The 21633-nt window shown below is 39.8% G+C and overlaps 2 protein-coding genes across 2 annotated transcripts; one reads left to right on the top strand and one right to left on the bottom strand.

Annotated features, from left to right (window-relative positions):
• Window positions 1–2862: 2862 nt before the first annotated feature.
• tmem182a (transmembrane protein 182a) lies at window positions 2863–11036 on the bottom strand. Its single transcript, XM_085136059.1, has 5 exons — window positions 10616–11036; window positions 8766–8892; window positions 6918–7016; window positions 6695–6832; window positions 2863–6286 (listed from the first exon to the last, which is right to left on the bottom strand). The coding sequence occupies exons 1-5, from the start codon at window positions 10772–10774 to the stop codon at window positions 6063–6065; spliced, it is 747 nt and encodes a 248-aa protein (XP_084992185.1). The 5' UTR covers window positions 10775–11036; the 3' UTR covers window positions 2863–6062.
• Window positions 11037–11917: 881 nt separating this feature from the next.
• Window positions 11918–20029, top strand: slc67a2 (solute carrier family 67 member 2). The gene is made up of 6 exons (XM_085136058.1): window positions 11918–13049; window positions 14168–14255; window positions 16363–16406; window positions 17291–17420; window positions 18026–18235; window positions 18321–20029. Exons 1-6 carry the CDS (start codon window positions 12963–12965, stop codon window positions 19193–19195), a joined length of 1434 nt encoding a protein of 477 aa, XP_084992184.1. The 5' UTR covers window positions 11918–12962; the 3' UTR covers window positions 19196–20029.
• Window positions 20030–21633: the final 1604 nt, after the last annotated feature.

Genomic DNA, 21633 nt, shown 5'->3' on the forward strand with positions numbered 1-21633 from the left:
ATACAATGTTTTAAGTAAAGGGAAGTAAAAGGAGGGGGAAAAAAGGGAAACACTGTGAACCGAATCCTTCTTTGTTTAGGATGTGTGGTTACATATGTGCCATTAAAATGTCTGAATATTCATGTGCAAAGATGACTAAAGATCATCCAATCATCTCCTACACAGTTGCTCTGGCAGTTAGAAGAGAGCCGCTGAGAGGAGTTTCACTGTGAAAGACATTAGCATGCCTTTGAAACAAGAGACCTTGGGTATGAACAAGGGCTATCCATACACACTTTGGAATGTAATTTATATGCACAAACTGAGGTGTGAGGCCAGAGGACGTTGGAGGGGCAGAAGGGATCCACTCAATACAGGTGTAGCTTTCACTGGCCAACAATGTAATAACCGTTTTTATACTGCCAGGGCCTCTTTACACATCGCCGAGTTCCTCTGAAGTTATAGTCTCTATTGAAACAACCTCACCGCTGAATGAAGTCACATCAGAGGTGTGTAGATAATTGGATGCTGTGCGTGCGCTTTCTTGTATCTGCTGTGTGATCTTTAAGGTATATGTTGCCTCATCACAGAGATTGCTGCTCAACGTTTCAAGCCACACACGGATAAATGTGTAGATTTCCAACTGTTTGTTTGACGACCCGAGTTACTTTTTGCGCCACTGCCACCGGTGACCTATGTGCTCAGCCCGCTGAATTATGCATGGTGATTATGCGACGTAGTCCTCTGAATTGTAAATTCTCACAATTATACAGCCCATTGTCTATTCATTATTTCAAAACGAATGGGAAATTATGTAAAACTATCTCTAAAGAGGAAAGCAGCGTGTAATATGACTTGCCATATTGTTCATGCAATTCAAATACTTTGCTTTTTCTGAGAGTTGAAAGTAATCAGATTTAAATGAAATCTGACTTGCATGTCATGTGGGATTATGATACATTTGGAAGATAAGCTATGATAACTCTACTTACGCGCCGTTAGGTGAGAGCACTCAGGCAAAGAGTGTTTTCCAATTAACTTAAACCTCCCTCAAGGTTAAATATACAAGTGTTGACTCAGAGTCGAACTCATCTTCTTTTCTTGACCAGACGAGAAGAGGACCTGTCTCATAATGTCTCTCTGCAGATTTTCTTTTCTGATCCCAGTGATCCCACGCAAATGTATAACAATCTAACACAGAGGCCATCGGATCCAGAATTTGCTGGAAATTCTGCGCCCATAAAACACAAACCCAACAAAAATTGCTATCAGAGTAGACTCCAGGACCCTGAAAATATCGAACAAGTTTTTTATTCATAACCGTTGTTTTTTTCTTTTTTTTTCTTTTTACAATTATTACTCTTTCTCTTCTCTTAAAGTCCTCCTCGTCTCACCAGCGTGTTCCTTACTGTTCCCTGTGATATTGGAGCTTTGCTGTGTAGAACATGCAGGCATGGAAATTTGTCTGTGCTCTCACCCTAAATCAGTACATACTAATTACATGTTTCCAAAATCCTGTGGATACAGCTTTCCTCCGCTGCACTGAGGATTGACATTACAGTGAATGCACCTTCTCTGCTTTACACTAATTTTAAAGCAAAACTTTAAATAAAAATTGTTATACTTAGCAACTACTTAGACTCATGTAAGGCAGTCCAGGAATTAATATCCATGCTGGAAATGTTCCAAAACATCATCTCATGAAAGAAGGCGAGACCTCTGTCTGTACTGTGCTTTGTGTGAGGGATGTTTAGGGTGTTGGATTTAGAAATACAATAAAAATATATATTTTCTCCACTTATTTGTATTGATAGTATCTTATATTATATTTATAACACATTGCAAATTTGAATATTTATTACATGTATGACCAAGCTTAACAGCTATTCCAACAACTAGGCGTAACCCTTGTTTCTCTCTTCTGAACTCAGTGGTTACTCTTGCAACAACCTGGAACCTGTTTTAATGGTTATCAAAACACATTTTTATTCATATAAACTGAGATGTCAAATCTCGCTATGAAGGGTTCAGGGTAGGCCACCAAGTCTTAATGGGGGAAAGAGTTAAGCAGTGTTTTTCATTTCATAAAGTACTAAACGTTTATAATAGTAGTATTATATGCTATTTACACAAGCATTGTAATTAAAGTAATCAGTGCAGACCCTGCATCCTCATAGAGGAACATTATATTTTAGTTTTTTTTCTGCTTAATGAAAGTGACCTTATTTCTTAACAGGTATATGTATTCTTTTATCCTCGTCCCCATATAAGGCACATTTTAAAGCAGAAATTACTCAAAGATCATGTTTAGTTTCAGTTTTAGCTATTAGGTCCAACTAATATCAGGCATCTAGGAGAAATTAAAGGTCTAATGAGATAACATGATAAATCAAAAACTATATTTTACAAGACTCTGTAAAAGTGAGTAATGTTTTTGTGGGTTTGTTTTTACGGTTTCAGGGTTATTGGATTGAAAGTTTTGAGACATTTGCCCATACGTATATGCATACAAATAGTATCTGATCATTAGAAAGAGTGTAAAAACTCAACCAGTATACAATCAAAGTTGCATCCATATGCAGCTTGCCTACAGTGCACAGAGTACACTGAGAAAGTAAATTATACTGAGTTATACTCACATTTTACTGATAATAGTCAGGACATAGTGGTTAAACTATATATGGCGTTGATGTAATACAATTTTACAAATTTTTAAAGAGGTGGAAAAACTATCACACCGATTAATATTTAAAGTAGGAAAAAAAGTGTTTATATGTTTTAAAGCCCATCTGAAAGAGGTTTGTATGTTTTCTTTGTGCTTTTCTGTTCTGTTCTGTCAGGAATTCACAGATTTGGGTCTAATTTGTTTTTAAGTTTAAAGCATATTCTCTGGCCCTGGCTTAAAAGCCAGGGACTTTGTCCACCCCTTCCAGCGTGACTGCTTCCTCCTCCTCTTCCTCCCCCTTCTCTGAAAGTGTTACCCTCTCATCCTCTATCTCCCCTCATCCACTATTCTCCTCCTCACCTCCTGCTGCACTCCATCCCTCTGCTGAGCACAGGTATTTGTTTAGGAATCTCTCGGTGGAAATTATACTCCATCTCCGGCGCTCCCTATCAACACACAATTATCATGGGCAATCATGCAGAACAGTGCTGAATTCAGCTGGGACTCCCACTCTGATGACATTACTGACTGCAAGGCCCTGCTACTGCTGGAGGTAGCCTGCTGCACACCTGCATTACACCTCCCTCTCTCTCTTTTCGTCACACACTCTCGCCTGGATATGGATAGAGAAATGATTAAAGTTTCTCTTTTTTTAAATCTTATTAGGATTTCATTTAAACCAGGAAGTCCACCAGATAAGAAATGTCTTTCTTAGGGGAGACTTGGCTGAAAAGACTGCTGCAACCTCAAACAGGACAAATCCTGTGATCTTATCTCATAATTTATTAGCATTTGCCTACCAATGCTGGGCCTCCTTTCGTGACCTGCAGGGGGGCTTTCCCTCAGTGCGGTTTCTTATAAATCTGAGCCAAATTTGATGGACTCTGTGTGGGGATAGTCATTTCAAATTTCAAGAATTTGGAAGTGTGAAACTCCATCATTAGAGCCTTCTGTGAAGCCCAAGTCAGTCTCGCAAATAATCAATGCCTTACATTGTGTCACTCTCTCCTGCATTCTGAGGCAAAGCGCAGATGCATTTCCCTATGTATGATAAGTACATTATAAGTCTCGAAAGGCGCAGAGTTGATGCAGACACACGAGAATCAACACAGGAGTCCATTCAGATCCTGATCAAATGCTCCATTCATGAGTGAAATTACCATCCGTCTGTCAGCCAAGGTGTGAATTCTTTCATCTACAGATTCTGCCTCTGAAGTTGTGATTAAATGCATAACGCCACATACACTCCACATAGAGTCAAGATAAGCAAAATGGGATTTCTGTCTCTCAAGGTGGCGGTTGGTGTGTGATTCAAGTGAGGCAGCAGTGCCATCTTGTGGTCATTTAGTTCATATATATACATATATTTATGGTTTTAGTGCAGTGCTTAAGAGATGCTTAAAGAATCAGTGAATCCTGTTTGATTATTGTTGTTAGTTTCATAGCTTATTCATGCCACTGGTGTCACATGCTCTATAAGTTGCGCTACATCGGTCCTATTTTACACATTTTTACAATTTCTGCCACCTGCACGGGAAATAAACTGATTGTTTTTGCAAATTAAAATTCTTTCCTTTTTTCTCCCATTTTTCTTTTATTATAAAGAAGGACTGTTTTATTATTAGTTTTATTTACATGCATCTGACACAATGCACAATCAACATTGCTTTGTAACAATGGCAAAAGGATTTTAATTGGCAGCAAAAGCAGATCACAGAAAATATATATATATGTACATATATTTGACAGACATGACGTTATATCTCACAACGCAGTCAGAACAACTCAAAAAGAAAGGGAACTGTGAACAGCGTTAACATAAAACTGTTGCCTGTGCCGAGCCAATAATGTGGTCAAAGCTAAAAATGCACACTTTTAGGTGACAAATAAGCAAATGTTGACACACAGTGACAAATAAATATCTGATAACATAATGAGATGCATTAATATTATCCTGCAATCACCTGATGATCAAAAAGCACCAAAACCAACAATAAAAATGTTCACTCACAATCTGAGGCTCAGTAGCTTATGAATCTGAGCTCCACTGTTATCCAGAAACTATTTAAAACACAGAAATTAGGGATACCTTTTGCACTCACTGACGTGGGTACGGTTCATTTGAGTTGATGCACATCTGCTGACCTGCTTGTGTAAATACTCACCAGTGTATTAATATTCAGCTCTGAACAGAATAAAATTCAACTTTTTTTCTTCTTCGAGTTATATTTGATTAAAAAATAAAAACACTGGAATAATTAAGGATCAATTAAACTTGTTTTTTTCATATTTGGATTGTCCTCACAGTCAGGTTACAGTCAGAGAATGGCAGTTTGAGGAAAATACTGATGGTTTTGGTGTTTACATGGGTTTAATGGAGGATAACAAATATCAAGAATTACCAGCTTTAACCTTTAAAGCAATGAGCTGACAGAAGTTATTTCCCAGTACTGATTCCCATTACTATATGCACAGATCACGATGCCACCTTAGAAGCTTTTTGTAGATAATTTTACAAACTCTTTTATATTTTTTTAATTACATTTTCAACCCATACACAATCCTTTAATATTTCCAAGCATACAGCACTCTTCCATACTAACATGTCACTGCTGGTGACTGAATTTCATGAAAATACTCAGAAAATACCTCGAAATATCACAGACACACGAGACTCTAATAAAGCTGTGCTCCACAGATACTTCAGCATAATCATTGTTCTTGTGAATGTTTCATACAGCAGAGGACCAAAACTTCAAGAATGAAAAAAATCAATAAAAGCATAATTAAATGTCGTCATGAATGCATTAATGTGCCATTAAATGCATTAAGAATTACATCAAAATAAACACAGGCACGGATCAATTTATAAAACACCCAACACACTGATATTTCTATTTTCATTTGCTTCTGTATTTATTTTTTTTCTTTGATAAAGAAAATGTGAATTTTGGGGGAAGTTTCAGGGAAAAAACTAATTAATTAATATATGCATTTAAAATCTTTTATATTCATTATTAGAAATTAAATAAGTAATAAATATTAAATATGAAAGCAGACAAATTAACAGAAGGGTAAATAAATAGAAGACCAGCAGAAATGTTTAATTTATGGCACATTTCAGAAATTAGCGCCTCGGTTTATTTTTAATATTCATTTTTGTGCATTTTTTAAAATTTCTTATTTATTTTTCATTTTAAATGTTTTGGGTCCTCCGCAGTCTCAGTGCTATCTTAGCTGAGCTGAAAATGACTCAGGTTTGAGTGAGCACGATGAGCTCAACAACAGCTGAAAATATTCAAGCATGTGCCACATAATTGCCAAACCGATTCCTGCTTTTACACGACAGAAAGACTGAGAAAAGTATAAAACCCTCATACAATCCCGACATCCCGACTCTTCTTCTACTGCTGGTAAGTCACTGGGAGTGAATCTGGATGGTTCGGCCAATGAGGAGGAAAAGAAGGCCGGCCAAGAGGCAGAAGAAGATGCCGATTGGGGCAAACATGAAGGAGAGACCGTAGCTGAAGGTCAGATGGAAGTCTGAACACAGAGCACGCTGGTGGTCTATGTAAAGGTCTATCACATCCAAAACCTGCATCCACAGTACGTACATCACCACCACACACAGCAGGAAAAAACCTAGAGGTGCGGAGAGGGGTAGTGAGATTTGACAACATATGCTTCAAATCAGATTAATAAGATCAACAATCTAACCATCTGTGGGAGAGACATGTACATGTTCTATAGTAAATTATGTTTGCATTTGTGGGGAAGCAGAATTGTACAGGTTTCATTTTAAATCTCAATGTGATCAGCTTATTATATGTTTTAAAAGCAACATCTGCATCTGAAGATCCACGTGTAGCTAGAGCTCTTTGATTAGTTTTATTTTATTTATTTATTTAAACTTTATTTAACCATGGAAAAAATAAAAGAGTTGTACATTTCATGTCATTACTTTAGTCAGATTTTTTTTTTAAATGCTGGCAGTGTAAAAAAGAAACAAACACAGTGTCACCTGGTTTTTGCTCCAAAATTGTTACTTACCAGCTATCAGAAAGAGGCCACCCCCTGCTTTATACAAGCGGTGGCCGGCAAACGGAGCAGCGCAGATGATGATGAATCCGCCAATCACCACAGCTGCTACAGCAATGAGCATAAAGACGCTCCAGAAACCTCTGTAAGCTGAACAAGAGGGACGTTAATCAGCTGTGTGACACTAAAAAATGAAATCGCTACATAAAAAACACAGATGTGAATAAATACTTACTAATGGAAGACTCGTACTCTGTGGCATTGTGGGTCTGACGAGACACAGGGAATGGGAAGAGGTAGGCAGGCATACATACTTTTGAGTCAGGCTGATTGGCTACAAACAAAAAGAGAAAAATACTGATTTTTATTTACATCTGCAGAGAAATTATTTCTATTTGTCTATACGAGCATATATGGAAAAGCCAGAGTGAGCAGTTGGCGGTGGGTTGCAAAGTGGCTTGCAGTGAGAGCAGCAACTGCAGGCGGGCTAAAGTAGCTGAAGCTTTTTATGTAACTTGCCAGTAGTATACACACAAATATATCAAGCTGAGCTGAGGATGGCTTGTGGCATACCTGACCTAATGCCACGCTAGACCCGCATAAACAAATTAACTGAATTATTTAGCAATTAGATACAAATGCATCCTTTGTATTGCAGAAAATACAGAGAGAGTTACATTTTGGATTTTGAATATTTCATGTAAATTCTGGGAAAATGCTCCAATTTGCAGACTTTGCACATAATCTTCAGCACTGGAACTAAACAGACAAAACAACATTAAAAAATTAATTTTGCCCAAAATTCTGATTATGCTACAAAAGTACAATGCAAGTGCTTTTGTCTCTCTTTTCTTGCTCTTTGCTCCCAACATATGAAATTCCACAGATCGTCACGAGGCCCTTTTCTTTCTGGAGGCTATTCCTGACAATGGCTCACCATTCAAAGTCGCCATTGGAAAAAAAAAAGATGACACAAAATCACCTGACAAAACAACCGAATAACATCACATGGCATGGCCTTAAAGCAGTCACATGAAAGGGCTTCTACGGCTATGCTGTCATACAATATTAACAGCCATAGCAGCAGCATGTTAAAAACTGTGCGGTCGTAGAGATGTCATGTGATGGTGGCAGCAGAACATCTGAGGGGAGCAATTTACTGCACTTAAAAAAGCATCAGTTTCAGAAGACAAATACAAGAATATCTTCCTTGTTTGTGTGTCCTCATTTTTTTTCACTCTGCTGTCATAATTCGTGGAACTGCTCATGTTTTTGAGTTTTTATCTGAGTTTGGGTTTAGCTTTTTCTGTATTCTAGTCTAATTTCTAAAGTTCTGATTCTTGTGTTTTGAACACTTGTTGGTTTTATTCGAGCTGATGTCTTGGTTTATTATTCTTTTAATGCTTATTCAGTTATGTGACATTGTTACCATTTTGGGAGGGGGGGGGGTCCCCATTTACAGCTGTGTTTTTTCCCCGAGTGTATTCTCTGTTTTACCTGGAGCTTTTGGTTTTTCTTTTTTGTGCTCACATTGTCTTTACATTTTGCCTTTTACCTGCAAAGGATTGACTCAGCAGGACTAATTAAAGCCCAGGGTTCTGTTTGGTGTCATGGATGTGACAGGCTCACTAGCCCTATTCATAATTTTAAAATAACAGTAGAAATACGACTGAAATCTCCTCTCTCGTATTTCTAGTCATTTTTACGCACAACTACCCAGTTCACATTCACAAGGTCAGACTTTTTTGGAGGTCAAAATAATTCTAAATATGAAAAACAAAAAAAACATAAACAAAGGCATTAAATTACTGGACATTTCTGTCTATGAATTCATTTTTGGGAGTGAAGAAAGTGGAAGAGCGGCCGAAATTTATTAAGCAAGAAGTTTTCAGATCAAATCTCTGTTTACCAAAGAGGCAAAACACGCCACAAAAAAGTGTGTGGATGTCACTGTAACCCTAAACCCCTAAACTGGTCACAGGGAAACTGTTGGATGTTAAAAGGTTTTACAAATAGTGCATATAGCACATTAGACATGAACTTTAATCAAATTCAAAATAAAGCAATATAAAGTCTTACTTACTGAACCAGAGTCTCTTCAGCAGGTCGTCATCCTCCATGTCGCCTTTAAAGGAACACCTCCAGAAAAAACCCTCGTGGTATAGAGTGACATCACTACTGCCCTTTCCCTCCAGCACCACATCTCCAGGCTGAAATGGAGAAGAACAATAAAGTGGGGAGTGGATGACTGAACCTCAGCAGGTAGTGTGGGAGGTCTACCAGTGAGAAGGTCGGTGGTTTGATCCCCAGCTCCTCCGGTCTGCATATTAAAGTATTCTTGGGCAAGATACCAAACCCTGAATTGCTCCATGAAGTTTAGGCATAGAATAAAGAAGTGCTTGATGAATATGTGTGTGACTGGGTAATAAAATATGCTTTGAGTGCTCAATAAGAGTAGAAAAGCTATCATCCATTTTACCATTTGGTTTTTACAAATATGGGACAGATATGTATACATGCCATTTTGTTAGCTGATGGATTAAAGTATATAAGAGATGTGTCAAAATTATGTGAGGCGGGTGCTCAGAGTGCTGCCAAAGTGTTACAGAGTGGTTAATATATTTAGGGTCAAGGATCAAGGGTCAAGCCCACCAAGCGCACTTAGCTGGGCTTCTAGGGTCTAGGGTCTTTACTGTACAATATGAAGCTGCTTAAGGTGACTGTTATTGTGATTTGGGGTTATATAAATAAAACTGAATTGGTGCCAAATGTGTGTAGAGGCCAACAGACCAGGAAAAGCTCTTCACTGATGCTCACTGAATGGCTCTCAGGGAAATGAAAGTGGAGCTGGGAAGAATCTTGAGGCTTCAGGCTTCATGACATCAGCCGTATCCAGCCAGGCTTTAAAATTAGCCTTAAAAAACATTTGAAAGATTTTGTTTTTCTGAAATTTTTAAAGGAAAGCAGAAGGTTCTCACTCAAAGCTTTAAGTTTCCACAGGCAGGTGATGATAAATCAGAGGTGTCAAAATACAATTATAGGCATCAGACGTGTGTGATACCTCACACACAAGTCTAACAATTGAGAAACACTCACTGCACTCTACCCCCTGAACCAGCTCACCGCCAGAGTGGATACGGATATGACCACAAACCCCCTCCTCAACATGGATGACATCAAGCTGGATATGCCATGAATGAGTGAGATAATGATTCACTGATCCAACTCACCAGGCTCTAAAGCAAGGACATAGGGATGTCATGCAGAGTAAGTGTGTGGCCAAATGATTGCAAAAATAAGGAAAGTGATCCAGGCTGAAAGGTTGGAGTTGCCAGAAGGCCAAATAGCTGACATACAGGGCAGCTATATCTGTATATATAAACATGTTGGTTTTATTGTGTTGCCATCATGTCTTGATTCCAGCAACAGTGCCAACCCTGAAAACTTAAGTATGCTGTTAGTCGGTGATATTTAATACACTAACTGAGACTGCTGGTATTTGTATTTCAATCATAGGGGGCCAAATGTTACACTCGGTGACTCAATCACTACATAGCTGCACACACGCCACATTAAACAGTGTCTTATTACACAAGGAGGTCCTACAGGGATGCCTTTCCACCCTGCAATCCTACTACTGAAAGACTGATTGAAACAACTGATCAGTTTTGAATTTAAAGATCCACCATTAACCTGTATTCTTTATTGATACTTGGGATTGCATAGACTGGAAATACACAGTTCACCTTTAAGAGGTTAAATATGGTGCAAAACAACAATCTGCTGGATTTTTTTCTTGTCTTAAAGGAAGAACAACTTTTTTCTCTTTGGTTCCACAGACTTCACATGTAAACAGTAAAAGCCATGAACACATACCTGATCTTCAACTTAAAATAAACTATACCGGACTCTCTTCTAAGGTCAAAAACTCACCTTTATTGTCACTCTGCCTGGACCAGCAGATCCATTAGGCCTTAACTGGCAGCTCTCTGAAACCAGCAGCCAGTAATCGGTTCCAAAAGAGAGAAGGATGAACACAGCTGCCAACGCCCCAAAGAGCCCTGCGAAGAACAACGCCACTCTAAGCTTCATGGTCCAGGACTGATCAGCCACTTAGTTAAAGGATGCCCACACTCAGTCTGACTTTCCCCTCCAACTAGTGCATGTGACAAGCTGAGTCAGATCCAGTCACTCCTCTTGTTATGTATTATATCCAGCGAGTGAGATAAGTTCAGCTAGGTTTTGTTGGGCTGCTGGACCTTAACACCACTCCTGTCTCTCTGTCTGTGTTATGGGGGGGACAAAGTTGTCCATGTGACACCTTTAGACCCTCCACTGGGGTCTGAACCCCCCTACCCCTGTGCTATTTTTGGTTTCTGGCTGTAAGCGGCTGCTTCACTCTACTATGGAGCAGAGTGTGTGCAGCATTTGGAGAGTATGAAGGGAGGGAATTAACACCAAAATAACCGGTGGCAACTGGACACCCAGTCACTGCACAGGAATGTCAGGGCGGGGTGAGACCGAAAGGACAGAAGAGGAGTAAAGTCTCCCCCAACACTCACACATACATAAACACACACAACAGTGGCTAACGCCAACAGAGTGTTACAAATTATTGTAAATGATGCCTTTCATGCAACTTCTTTGCTGATTTTCAGTTGATTTATACAAGTATAATCTATATAAAAATGACTTTTACAAACTAGACCTCATGCAATATGACACAATAGGAAGTTTAAAATTACTTTATACAAATTGAAGCGATCACACAAAGGAGGTCACACAAACTCTTTAAAGCAACTATTTTTTTTCATCGTTTTAGACATTTTTGATACAGATCTCATTTTTTCTATTACACTGGAATTATAAAAAGTATATGCAGCCTTTAATAATGTAAAAGTAAATAACACAGTTACTTCTTTTAACTGTGCTAAACTTTAAGTTAAAATGTTTCTTCCACTGATGTTTTCGGAAATATAATTTTGTTGTATTCATGCTCAGTGTGAGTTGAGAGGAAGTACCGGTTTAGCATCTGAGGGGAATATTTAGCAGTAAAACTATAAGGGTACTCTGTCTAATTTACACACTGATGTGATCCAGGCCACACTCACTCAAAGGTTCGGTATGTGTGTTAGCATCAAAAAGATCAAAAGTTCAAATCAGAGTTTTATCAGATATCATTATTTCTTGTCTGAAACCTGAATATATAGATATATATGTACTGGTTTGGGGGTCTTTTTTTGACGTTTTGGAAGCCTCTGAGCATAATTTCCAGTCTATGTTTGCACAATGTGCTAGAAACGTCTGTAGGTTATGTAACCATGTACATGTATATAGATCTATCTGTATATGGATCTATAGTGCATTTTTGGCGGCACTCTAATAATAAGGTAATAAGGTGGGAACAAAGTTGTCATATGGAAATATAGCAACTAACAATGCTTAATTACCAAAGTAATATCCAAGCACACTTACAAATATTACAGGAAACTTGAATAAGTTATAGTCAAGTTTTAATAATTATTGAATTTAATGACTACATATAGTGAATTGTATACTTTACCAGCTAGCTTCTTCTTCTTCATTCTGGCCAGACGTTGTCTAATAGGTCAATAGGTTTCTCGTTCACATTTTTTAAACGTTAAATTAAATTCAGCCAGCAGGTGGCGTACAAGTAAACCTCCCTCTCTGATAACATCTAAAAACATCTTTCAACAAAACTCTACGACACTGTTAATACTATCAATCCGATACGAAACGCAGTGTTGCTGTGAGTTAAGTAACAACATTAGGTGGGTTAGACTACAATCTACAGTGCTGAAAATATCTGCCGTTTTTTAGTAGCTGTAACAAATATACAAAATAACAAATGCAAAACAAATTAAAAAAGATTAAGATAAAGGCTAAACTTTTTTTCCAAACAGGTAAAAATAAAAACGCTTCATGATTTTCCACAAATTATTGAGAAAAATGACGGGGAAAGCTCATATTTTGTGACGTCAGTGGGTTATACCATCTATGGGTATTTCAGACCAGCCAACGCGCCGGTTCAGCAACTCTTAAATGAACCCAGACTTTAAAAGTCAAGTTTATCGTAGGTCGAAAACTCGATAGTCTTATTTACAGACAACCAGCTTTCACATCGGACACGTTTTCTCACACAGATAAAACCCGGAAGCTAGCGATCACCCTGTCCTTATGAGACCACCGCTTCTGTTTGGATAATTAGAGCGGATGAGCGCTTCCGCCTTGGCTGTAGCCGTGCTGTCAAAGCGGGAGGATGATCAACCAGAAATGTAGCACTTTATTACTGAAAGACAGAAGACGGAGGAGGATTATAAAATGTATCTATGTGGTGGGCTTCATGGTGAGTGCCTCACTGAGAGATGACCCCACTCAGTTCGGTGTTTTTTTTAGGTGTGCTGTTTCCTAGTCATGCTTTCATAACTCAGGTATGATAATGTAAAACATGCTGGGGCTTTTTAATCCCTTCCTTTTCATATTTAAAACTCTGTATAATGCGTACTTGTTGTTTTTTGTTATTTTAGCAAAAAAAAATAGAATACATTAAGACATTTATTATTTATACAAATAATAAAAGGAAAAAGTTCAAGAAAGTTGCAAGCTAAAATGAGTTTTCCAACATGCAAATAATAAACCTGAGCTCTTTAACCTGAATCAAACTCTCACAGTAGCCCTTATTACGCGTCATATTTGTCCCGTACTGAAAAATTAACTTCTGCACCACGTTTACAATTTTTGAAGCCCAAAGAAAGGAAACTCTAGAGCTTCTCCACTTAGTTGCTTTGACTGGATGTGAATGTATTAAGCACAGTGTCGGTCCAAAGTCTGTTTATAGCGCATTAGACTCAGCACGACTGTGGTGTTCTTGGAAATCCTTGCTGGAGACAGCTGTCATGTATCTACAAGACCTTTTATAATAACCATTGTAATACTTGGCTACTAAAAGAAATTAAGATGAAGGTATTTCCTAATGTTTTTGGCGTTACCTCTTCAAAGCATCGCTGTCAGTACTGAAATGCAAAGTTGATCTACAAGTCTAGATCATTCTAAAGGTGTTATTTTAAGAGCTCGCCTGTAGTCGTGCCTCAGAGAAATAACTTTGTCATACCTAGCTAAACAAGCATCCAATTAGAGATGACTAGAGGGATCCAGTCAGCTCAGGTTTTTTTTTTTTTTTTTGGCTCTGTGCAGCACTGGGACAGTAAAGCGACTGAAGGTTAAGTAATTTCTGTAATGGACTGGGTCAAGAACACCGTATGAGCTGCTGTGTGACTTCAATCAAGATTTTGGCTCGGAGAGCTGCTCTGAACTCAGCAGTGCAGGAAAAACAGGATGAGAAACAACTCTACGTGGCTGCTGAATCCGGCCACAGACTCTCCCTGCTGTATGCTGGACACCATGTTTGATTTGCACGTTCCCGTCGGCCTCACTCCACCTTTGTTTCTCCATATTTCTTTACAGGACTTGTTTGGGGTGAGCATGATCATCCCACTGCTGAGCCATCACGTGAAGGCTCTTGGAGCAAGTCCCACTGTGGCCGGTATTGTAGGTATGTTGTTTCCGCAATACATAACAGTTTGTTTAAATTATGCAGCTGGTGTACTGCAAGCACCAACCTTACAGTGACACAAAAGTGAACTAGAAAAATTTGCATTTCCTGCGAAAATGCTGTGTGGATGCCTTAACGCTGAAGATGTCTGCTGAAAAAAAATGTTGCCCTGAGTAGGATTTGAACCTGGCCCTTCTGGTCTCAAGGCAGCTACTCATCTCACTGAACCAAACTCATTCTCACAAAGAAGAGGTGGAGAGACTGACAATTCTGCTGAAATGAGCAGAAGCTGCTGAGAATTGTGCCGATAAGAGGTGAAAAGGCTGAAAACTTTGCAGAAAAGAGGTGAATGAGCAGAATTTCTGCTGAAAAGAGTTAAAAAGGTTTAACTGTTAACTGAAAGAAATGTTGCCATAAGCGGGATTTGAACCCGGGCCTGCCAGTCTGAGAACGGATGCTCATCTCACTGAGCTAAAACACAGCTCAGCCTGGCAAGGAAAATCAGTGAGGCCACTGATAATATGGCAGAAATGGGCAAAAAATATTGCAAAAGAAAATTCAATATCTCAAAAAGTATAGAAGTTATGATTACCAAAAGATATAGCACACATTAGCAGAAATAGCAGAATTTGAAAGTTTGAACGGTGAAAATAGCATGAAAACTGAGGGAGTAGTTAAGCGCCAAAAAACGTACGGAAGCAACTAGAATAAAGTAGAATAAAGAATAAAGAGAAACAGGATCTCAATAGTGTGGATGCCCTTTGAGGCATCCACACAATAAATCTCCAGCAGACTGGAAGGCTGTGGAGACTACAAGCGACAAAACAATCAAACAAACACTCTCAATAATATATTGTTTAATCCTCACTTCTGCACACTGTATGCACAATATAATATGGGAATGTCCCAGTGCCATGTTCTGTGATTATTTTTATTGTTATACATCAATTGAATAATAGTTTTTTAGGAGTATGTCAGGACCTTGTGTTGTTGAAAGATGAGCCAAATAATAATAGCCATAGTCATCAGGCCCCTTATTAGGTGCACTTTTCTACTACCCTTCAGAAGTGCCTTAATTCTTCGTGACACAGATTCAACAGCAGCTGAAAACATTCCTCAGAGATTTTGGTCTGTCTTGGCACAATACACCAAAATCTGCACATCTGTGCTGTAAATGTCCCGTGCCACCACAAAGGTGCTCTATTGGATTCAGATCTGGTGACTGTGGAGGTCATTTGAGAGCACTGAACTCATTGCTATGTTTAAGAAACCAGTTTTAGATGATTTGAACTTCATAACGTGGTGTGTTATCCACCACCACCTGAACTGTTGTCCAATCTTGAGGAACCCGTGCAAAATGTTACCCTGGTTTTCTATTCTTAGCTGACAGCAGTGGTACCTGGTGTGATCTTCTGCTGCTGTAGCCTATCTGCTTCAGGTTCGCTTAAAGTCTTATGCATTCAGAAATGCTCTTCAGCATAACTTGGTTATAATGAGTGGTTATTTAGTATCAGGTTGAAGCAGTCTGGCCATTCTCCTCTGACAAACAGACAGGGTGTAAAGACATTTTCACCCAAAGAACTTCCGCTCACTGGATATTTTCTTTTTCGGCCCATCCTCTGTAAACCCTCGAGACAGTTGCCACATTCTAAGTCACTTAAATCACCTTTTCTGGTGCTCAGTTTGAACTTCAACAGGTCATCTTGACCATGTCTACATCCCTTTGAGTTGCTGCCATGAGTTTGGCTGATTACACATTTGCTAGTAAGTAGACATACCTAATAAAGTTGCCAGTGCAGTAGTGTATATACAGAGTGATTTACTGTAAAGACATACCCTGACTCTGGGCCTTCTTCTGCACAGCTGTGATGTCGCTGTGCCAAATATGCTGCAGATATCACTGGATTCAGAGTCGCTATGCTGGGGAAAACTCTGACACCATATTTCTAAATTTCCCCCATGTGTCACTGTCTGCTTATGTTTTTTAAAAAATAAGTTATGTCTAGTACAAAAAGTGGCATTAGATTCACTGGATCTCAGCGCATGCGATGTATGCTCTGTGTTTTTTATATTTGAAATGTAAACTTAAGCAAATCTTCTGTTGCAGGATCTACGTATGGGATCTTGCAGCTTTTCTCGAGTACTATAGTTGTAAGTACTAACTCTGCAACCATTTTGGTCGAGACATTCTTTGCCATCCCTGGAATTTCATGAAAACAATAAACACTGTCTGTTTTAGGTCACACAATGCACCCAGTCTCCATCCCTTCATACACACAAGACACTCCTACTTAGCCCCAGTTGTACAAATTTTTATTTATATATATATATATATATATAAATAGATTTTTACCCTTTTTCCCCACTGCTAATTGAATACTTTGGAGAGACTTTGTTTTATCTGTGCAGTCCATGAAAAGTCAAATCAGAACCACATTCAAATGCCACACAACAAGCATTGTATCTGAAGTTGGATACGCAGCTTTCCCGCCCATCCATAAGTCTTGAAATTGGTTTAAATTCTCGGGGGTCATGGGACAAATTAAACAGATAAGGAGTCATCTGTTAGTTCCTGTATTCAGACCGGCTGATTCCTGATAAATGTAGGGATGTGTGAACAGCTGGGTCTCTATGATAATCCCACCCATCTCAACTGGTCCTAATTGTGTTATTTCATCAGATGCTTGTATGCGTGTGTGAGAGAGGGCGAGAATCTAATAAAGACTTGTGTGACAGCCTCGATGGAGGAAATGCAGCATTTTAGGATATTTCTCAAGTCAGCTGATCTTTCAGACTAACATTCACAGATCAGAAACAGAATTTAATTTGGTATATTTTTGTCTGCCTTCTGTTTGTCTCGGTTTTTCAGTTATTTGTCATGAATCTTCGAGCAATTTAGCATCAGCTCCCTCTTTTCAGATGTTTGGCAGGGCTGTGGAAATATCCGTCATCTCACCGCTGAAAATAAGTTCGGGAATTATAAACGTTTACATTTTTTCTGTGGTTGTGTTTCATTTCCTCTGTGTGATTGGCAGGGCAGCTGGAGCGACGTGGTGGGTCGGAGGTACTCTCTGCTGACCTGCCTGCTGCTCAGCGCTCTAGGCTACGGCCTGCTGGGGATGTCCACCAGCATCGCTTTGTTTGTACTTGCACGGATACCTGTGGGTAAGTCGGAAACCTCAAAGGGGCGCATCACTGGCGTTTATCAGCTAAGTCACATATCCATACCTTAGAAAAGGATTTATCTCATACCTTTTTTCCCTCAGTGAATAAAAACTGAATTTCACATTTACTGGGGTTATCTTTGTCTAATATTAAAATGTGTTTGATGATCTGAAACATGTAAGTGTGACAAATATGCAGGAGGCAGGAAGGGGTGAAGTACTTTTTCACAGCTCTACATATCATGCCTGAAGTGTATTTTTTGCTTTTTTCATCATATAATCTCCAGTGTCTCCTGCATTGAAGGATATTTATTAGCATCCTTCCACTGACCAAGCTTTAAAGCTTCATGTTATGAACTCAAACCTACCTTACACTCAGAAATATAAATGCTTAGCAGCTTTTTTTGTTTGTTTAGTTTCATTAGAAAACAGCAGGGGCTCTCTGCACCTTGGTTTCACCACATTTTATCACGTCCACTTACCTATATTAGATATAATCCGATTAATAAATTAATCTTAGATTAAGTATTAACAGTTGTGTGGCTTGAGAGCCTTTTAAGTAGACTGTTATTCTGCTGCCTCTTCTCAGTGTGTCTTCTGTTTCAGGGTTGTTCAAGCACTCACTCTCCATCTGCAGAGCTCTGCTGTCTGACCTGGTGTCTGCTTCAGAGCGCCCTCTAGTGATGGGACATTTCAATGCAGCCTCCAGCGTGGGCTTCATCCTGGGCCCTGTGGTGGGTGGCTACCTAACTGAGCATGAAGGAGGCTTTTATACATCCTCTTTTACTTGTGCAGCCATCTTCATTATTAATGCGGGTGAGTTGGAAAATGAAAGTAATAAACTGAGTTCATGAAGGTAAAAATTAAAATGTATGTCAATATAGCGTGTCTGTCATTGCAGGCCTTGTATGGATGATACCACAGAGTGAGACTCTGGCTGACCGTAATGACACTGTCTGCAGAAACGACACAAGTACAGGGTATCATGAAAACCACTTTAGTAAATCTGTACAGAATGGTTCTCATACAAATAGCCACCACCCATTGCTGACAGCAAAGACGCAGCAAGAGTCTGCATCTCCTGGAAAGCATCAAGGTGGTTTCAGGTGGAGGGATGTGTCTTTTCTTCAGCCAGTCTGGAAACAGCTGTCCTCAGTAGGCTCCAGGATCCACATAGTGGCCTCATCTGACATGTGGGACCTCTTCCTTGTGCGTCTTCTGATGGCCATAGCTATCATGCTCTACTACAGTAACTTTTCTCTGGCCATGGAGGAGCGCTTTTCACTCAAACCAAAAATGACCGGTTACCTGATCAGCTACAGCAGCACTCTAGGGGCCCTGGCTGGGTTCCTGGTGGGGCCAGTCACGCAGCTGTATAAGAACAACATGCCCGCTTTACTGCTTCATTCGACGGTGCTCACCTGTACGCTTATTTTTCTCTATGCTGCTGCGCCGAATGTTTGGCAGGTGCTGCTCACCTCCACCTTCTTTGCCATTTCTACCACTATCGGACGGACATGCATCACAGATTTGGAGCTGCAGAGGGGCGGGGTCCAGGCCAGCGGGACTCTGATTGGAGCCGGGCAGTCAGTTACAGCTGTGGGTCGAATCCTGGCTCCTCTCCTGTCTGGTTTGGCGCAAGAGTTCAGCCCTTGCGGCCCCCCAAGTCTAGGAGTGGTGCTGGCCCTCGCAGCTGTGGCTTTACTACTCATCAGAATCCCCAAATGGGACGCGAGGGAGATGACGAAAACAGCCAAACTCAGAAACTCTAAATGAATTTTGAAATCACAAAGAAGTGCTCTTAATAGCAGGAGACCAGCTGGGACAATGAACAGCAGACTCCTCAAGGGAACGGTGAAGCCAACTCGAACGTGTTATTCTTAAAAAGGGTAGCCCTTCTGTTGGTGCGATGACATCACAGGGTGGAAATATTGTGACATTTCAATCACACCAGCACTGAAGTCTTCGTCTCGGGGACAGGTGACTCAAATGTCACGTGCACTGTAGGAATGAAACGCGGCTGCAAAATGCTGACGTTTGACAGCAACCTTTGGGCACAAACTACTGGATTATGACTGTATTTTTATGACTTTATTTTTAATGAAGTTTTGTAACCACTGCAATTTAGCTGGAGTTGATGAAAGCAGGTCTGCACTACATGCCCGAAGAGGAGGATGATTTAATTGAAATAATACTTAATTCATTAAATAAAAATTAAAAAGATGACTATCAAAGGCAGGCTATTACATTTTTGGTATGAGTTTGATTTTTACACATTTTACCTCAGTGGGTTTTTTGTTTTTTATTCTAATGTAAAGTATCCAAAATGGTCGTTATAGCAGTATCTGATCTAATGTTCCTCTTTGACTGATCATAAAAAATAAAGATTTGTTAATTTACCTAATTAGAGGCTTGAATGCGTATTTGTTAATCACTGTGTTTAAGTTTTATAACATTATTTTCAACACCTGTTTACTTGCATCACCAGAGGCAGAGAGGTGTAATATGAAGTGAGATGAAACACATAACTCACTATGGTGTTAGAGTTTTATGTGTCACAATTCTTTTATTTACAGCGTGTTGTAAGTGCAAATTTTCAGCTGTGCAAATATGCGTTATACAGTGGGGCAAAAAAGTATTTAGTCAGCCACCGATTGTGCAAGTTCCCCCACTTAAAATGATGACAGAGGTCAGTAATTTGCACCAGAGGTACACTTCAACTGTGAGAGACAGAATGTGAAAAAAAAATCCATGAATTCACATGGTAGGATTTGTAAAGAATTTATTCGTAAATCAGGGTGGAAAATAAGTATTTGGTCACCTCAAACAAGGAAAATCCCTGGCTCTCACAGACCTGTAACGTCTTCTGTAAGAAGCTTTTCTGTCCCCCACTCGTTACCTGTATGAATGGCACCTGTTTGACCTCATCATCTGTATAAAAGACACCTGTCCACAGCCTCAACCAGTCAGACTCCAAACTCCGCCATGGCCAAGACCAAAGAGCTTTCGAAGGACACCAGGAAAAGAATTGTAGACCTGCACCAGACTGGGAAGAGTGAATCTACAATAGGCAAGCAGCTTGGTGTGAAAAAATCAACTGTGGGAGCAATCATCAGAAAATGGAAGACATACAAGACCACTGATAATCTCCCTCGATCTGGGGCTCCACGCAAGATCTCATCCCGTGGGGTCAAAATGATCATGAGAACGGTGAGCAAAGATCCCAGAACCACACGGGGGGACCTGGTGAATGACCTGCAGAGAGCTGGGACCAAAGTAACAAAGGTCACCATCAGTAACACACTACAACGGCAGGGAATCAAATCCTGCAGTGCCAGACGTGTTCCGCTGCTGAAGCCAGTGCATGTCCAGGCCCGTCTGAAGTTTGCCAGAGAGCACATGGATGATACAGCAGAGGATTGGGAGAATGTCATGTGGTCAGATGAAACCAAAGTAGAACTTTTTGGTATAAACTCAACTCGTCGTGTTTGGAGGAAGAAGAATACTGAGTTGCATCCCAAGAACACCATACCTACTGTGAAGCATGGGGGTGGAAACATCATGCTATGGGGCTGTTTTTCTGCCAAGGGGACAGGACGACTGATCCGTGTTAAGGACAGAATGAATGGGGCCAAGTATCATGAGATTTTGAGCCAAAACCTCCTTCCATCAGTGAGAACTTTGAAGATGAAACGAGGCTGGGTCTTCCAACATGACAATGATCCAAAACACACCGCCCGGGCAACAAAGGAGTGGCTCCGTAAGAAGCATTTGAAAGTCCTGGAGTGGCCTAGCCAGTCTCCAGACCTCAACCCCATAGAAAATCTGTGGCGGGAGTTGAAAGTCCATGTTGCTCGGCGACAGCCCCAAAACATCACTGCTCTTGAGAAGATCTGCATGGAGGAATGGGCCAAAATACCAGCTACTGTGTGTGCAAACCTGGTAAAGACCTATAGTAAACGTTTGACCTCTGTTATTGCCAACAAAGGTTATGTTACAAAGTATTGAGTTGTATTTTTGTTATTGACCAAATACTTATTTTCCACCCTGATTTACGAATAAATTCTTTACAAATCCTACCATGTGAATTCATGGATTTTTTTTTTCACATTCTGTCTCTCACAGTTGAAGTGTACCTCTGGTGCAAATTACTGACCTCTGTCATCATTTCAAGTGGGGGAACTTGCACAGTTGGTGGCTGACTAAATACTTTT

The sequence above is a fragment of the Neolamprologus multifasciatus genome, chromosome 16 (assembly GCF_963576455.1).
Source record: "Neolamprologus multifasciatus chromosome 16, fNeoMul1.2, whole genome shotgun sequence".
Classification (NCBI taxonomy): domain Eukaryota; kingdom Metazoa; phylum Chordata; class Actinopteri; order Cichliformes; family Cichlidae; genus Neolamprologus; species Neolamprologus multifasciatus.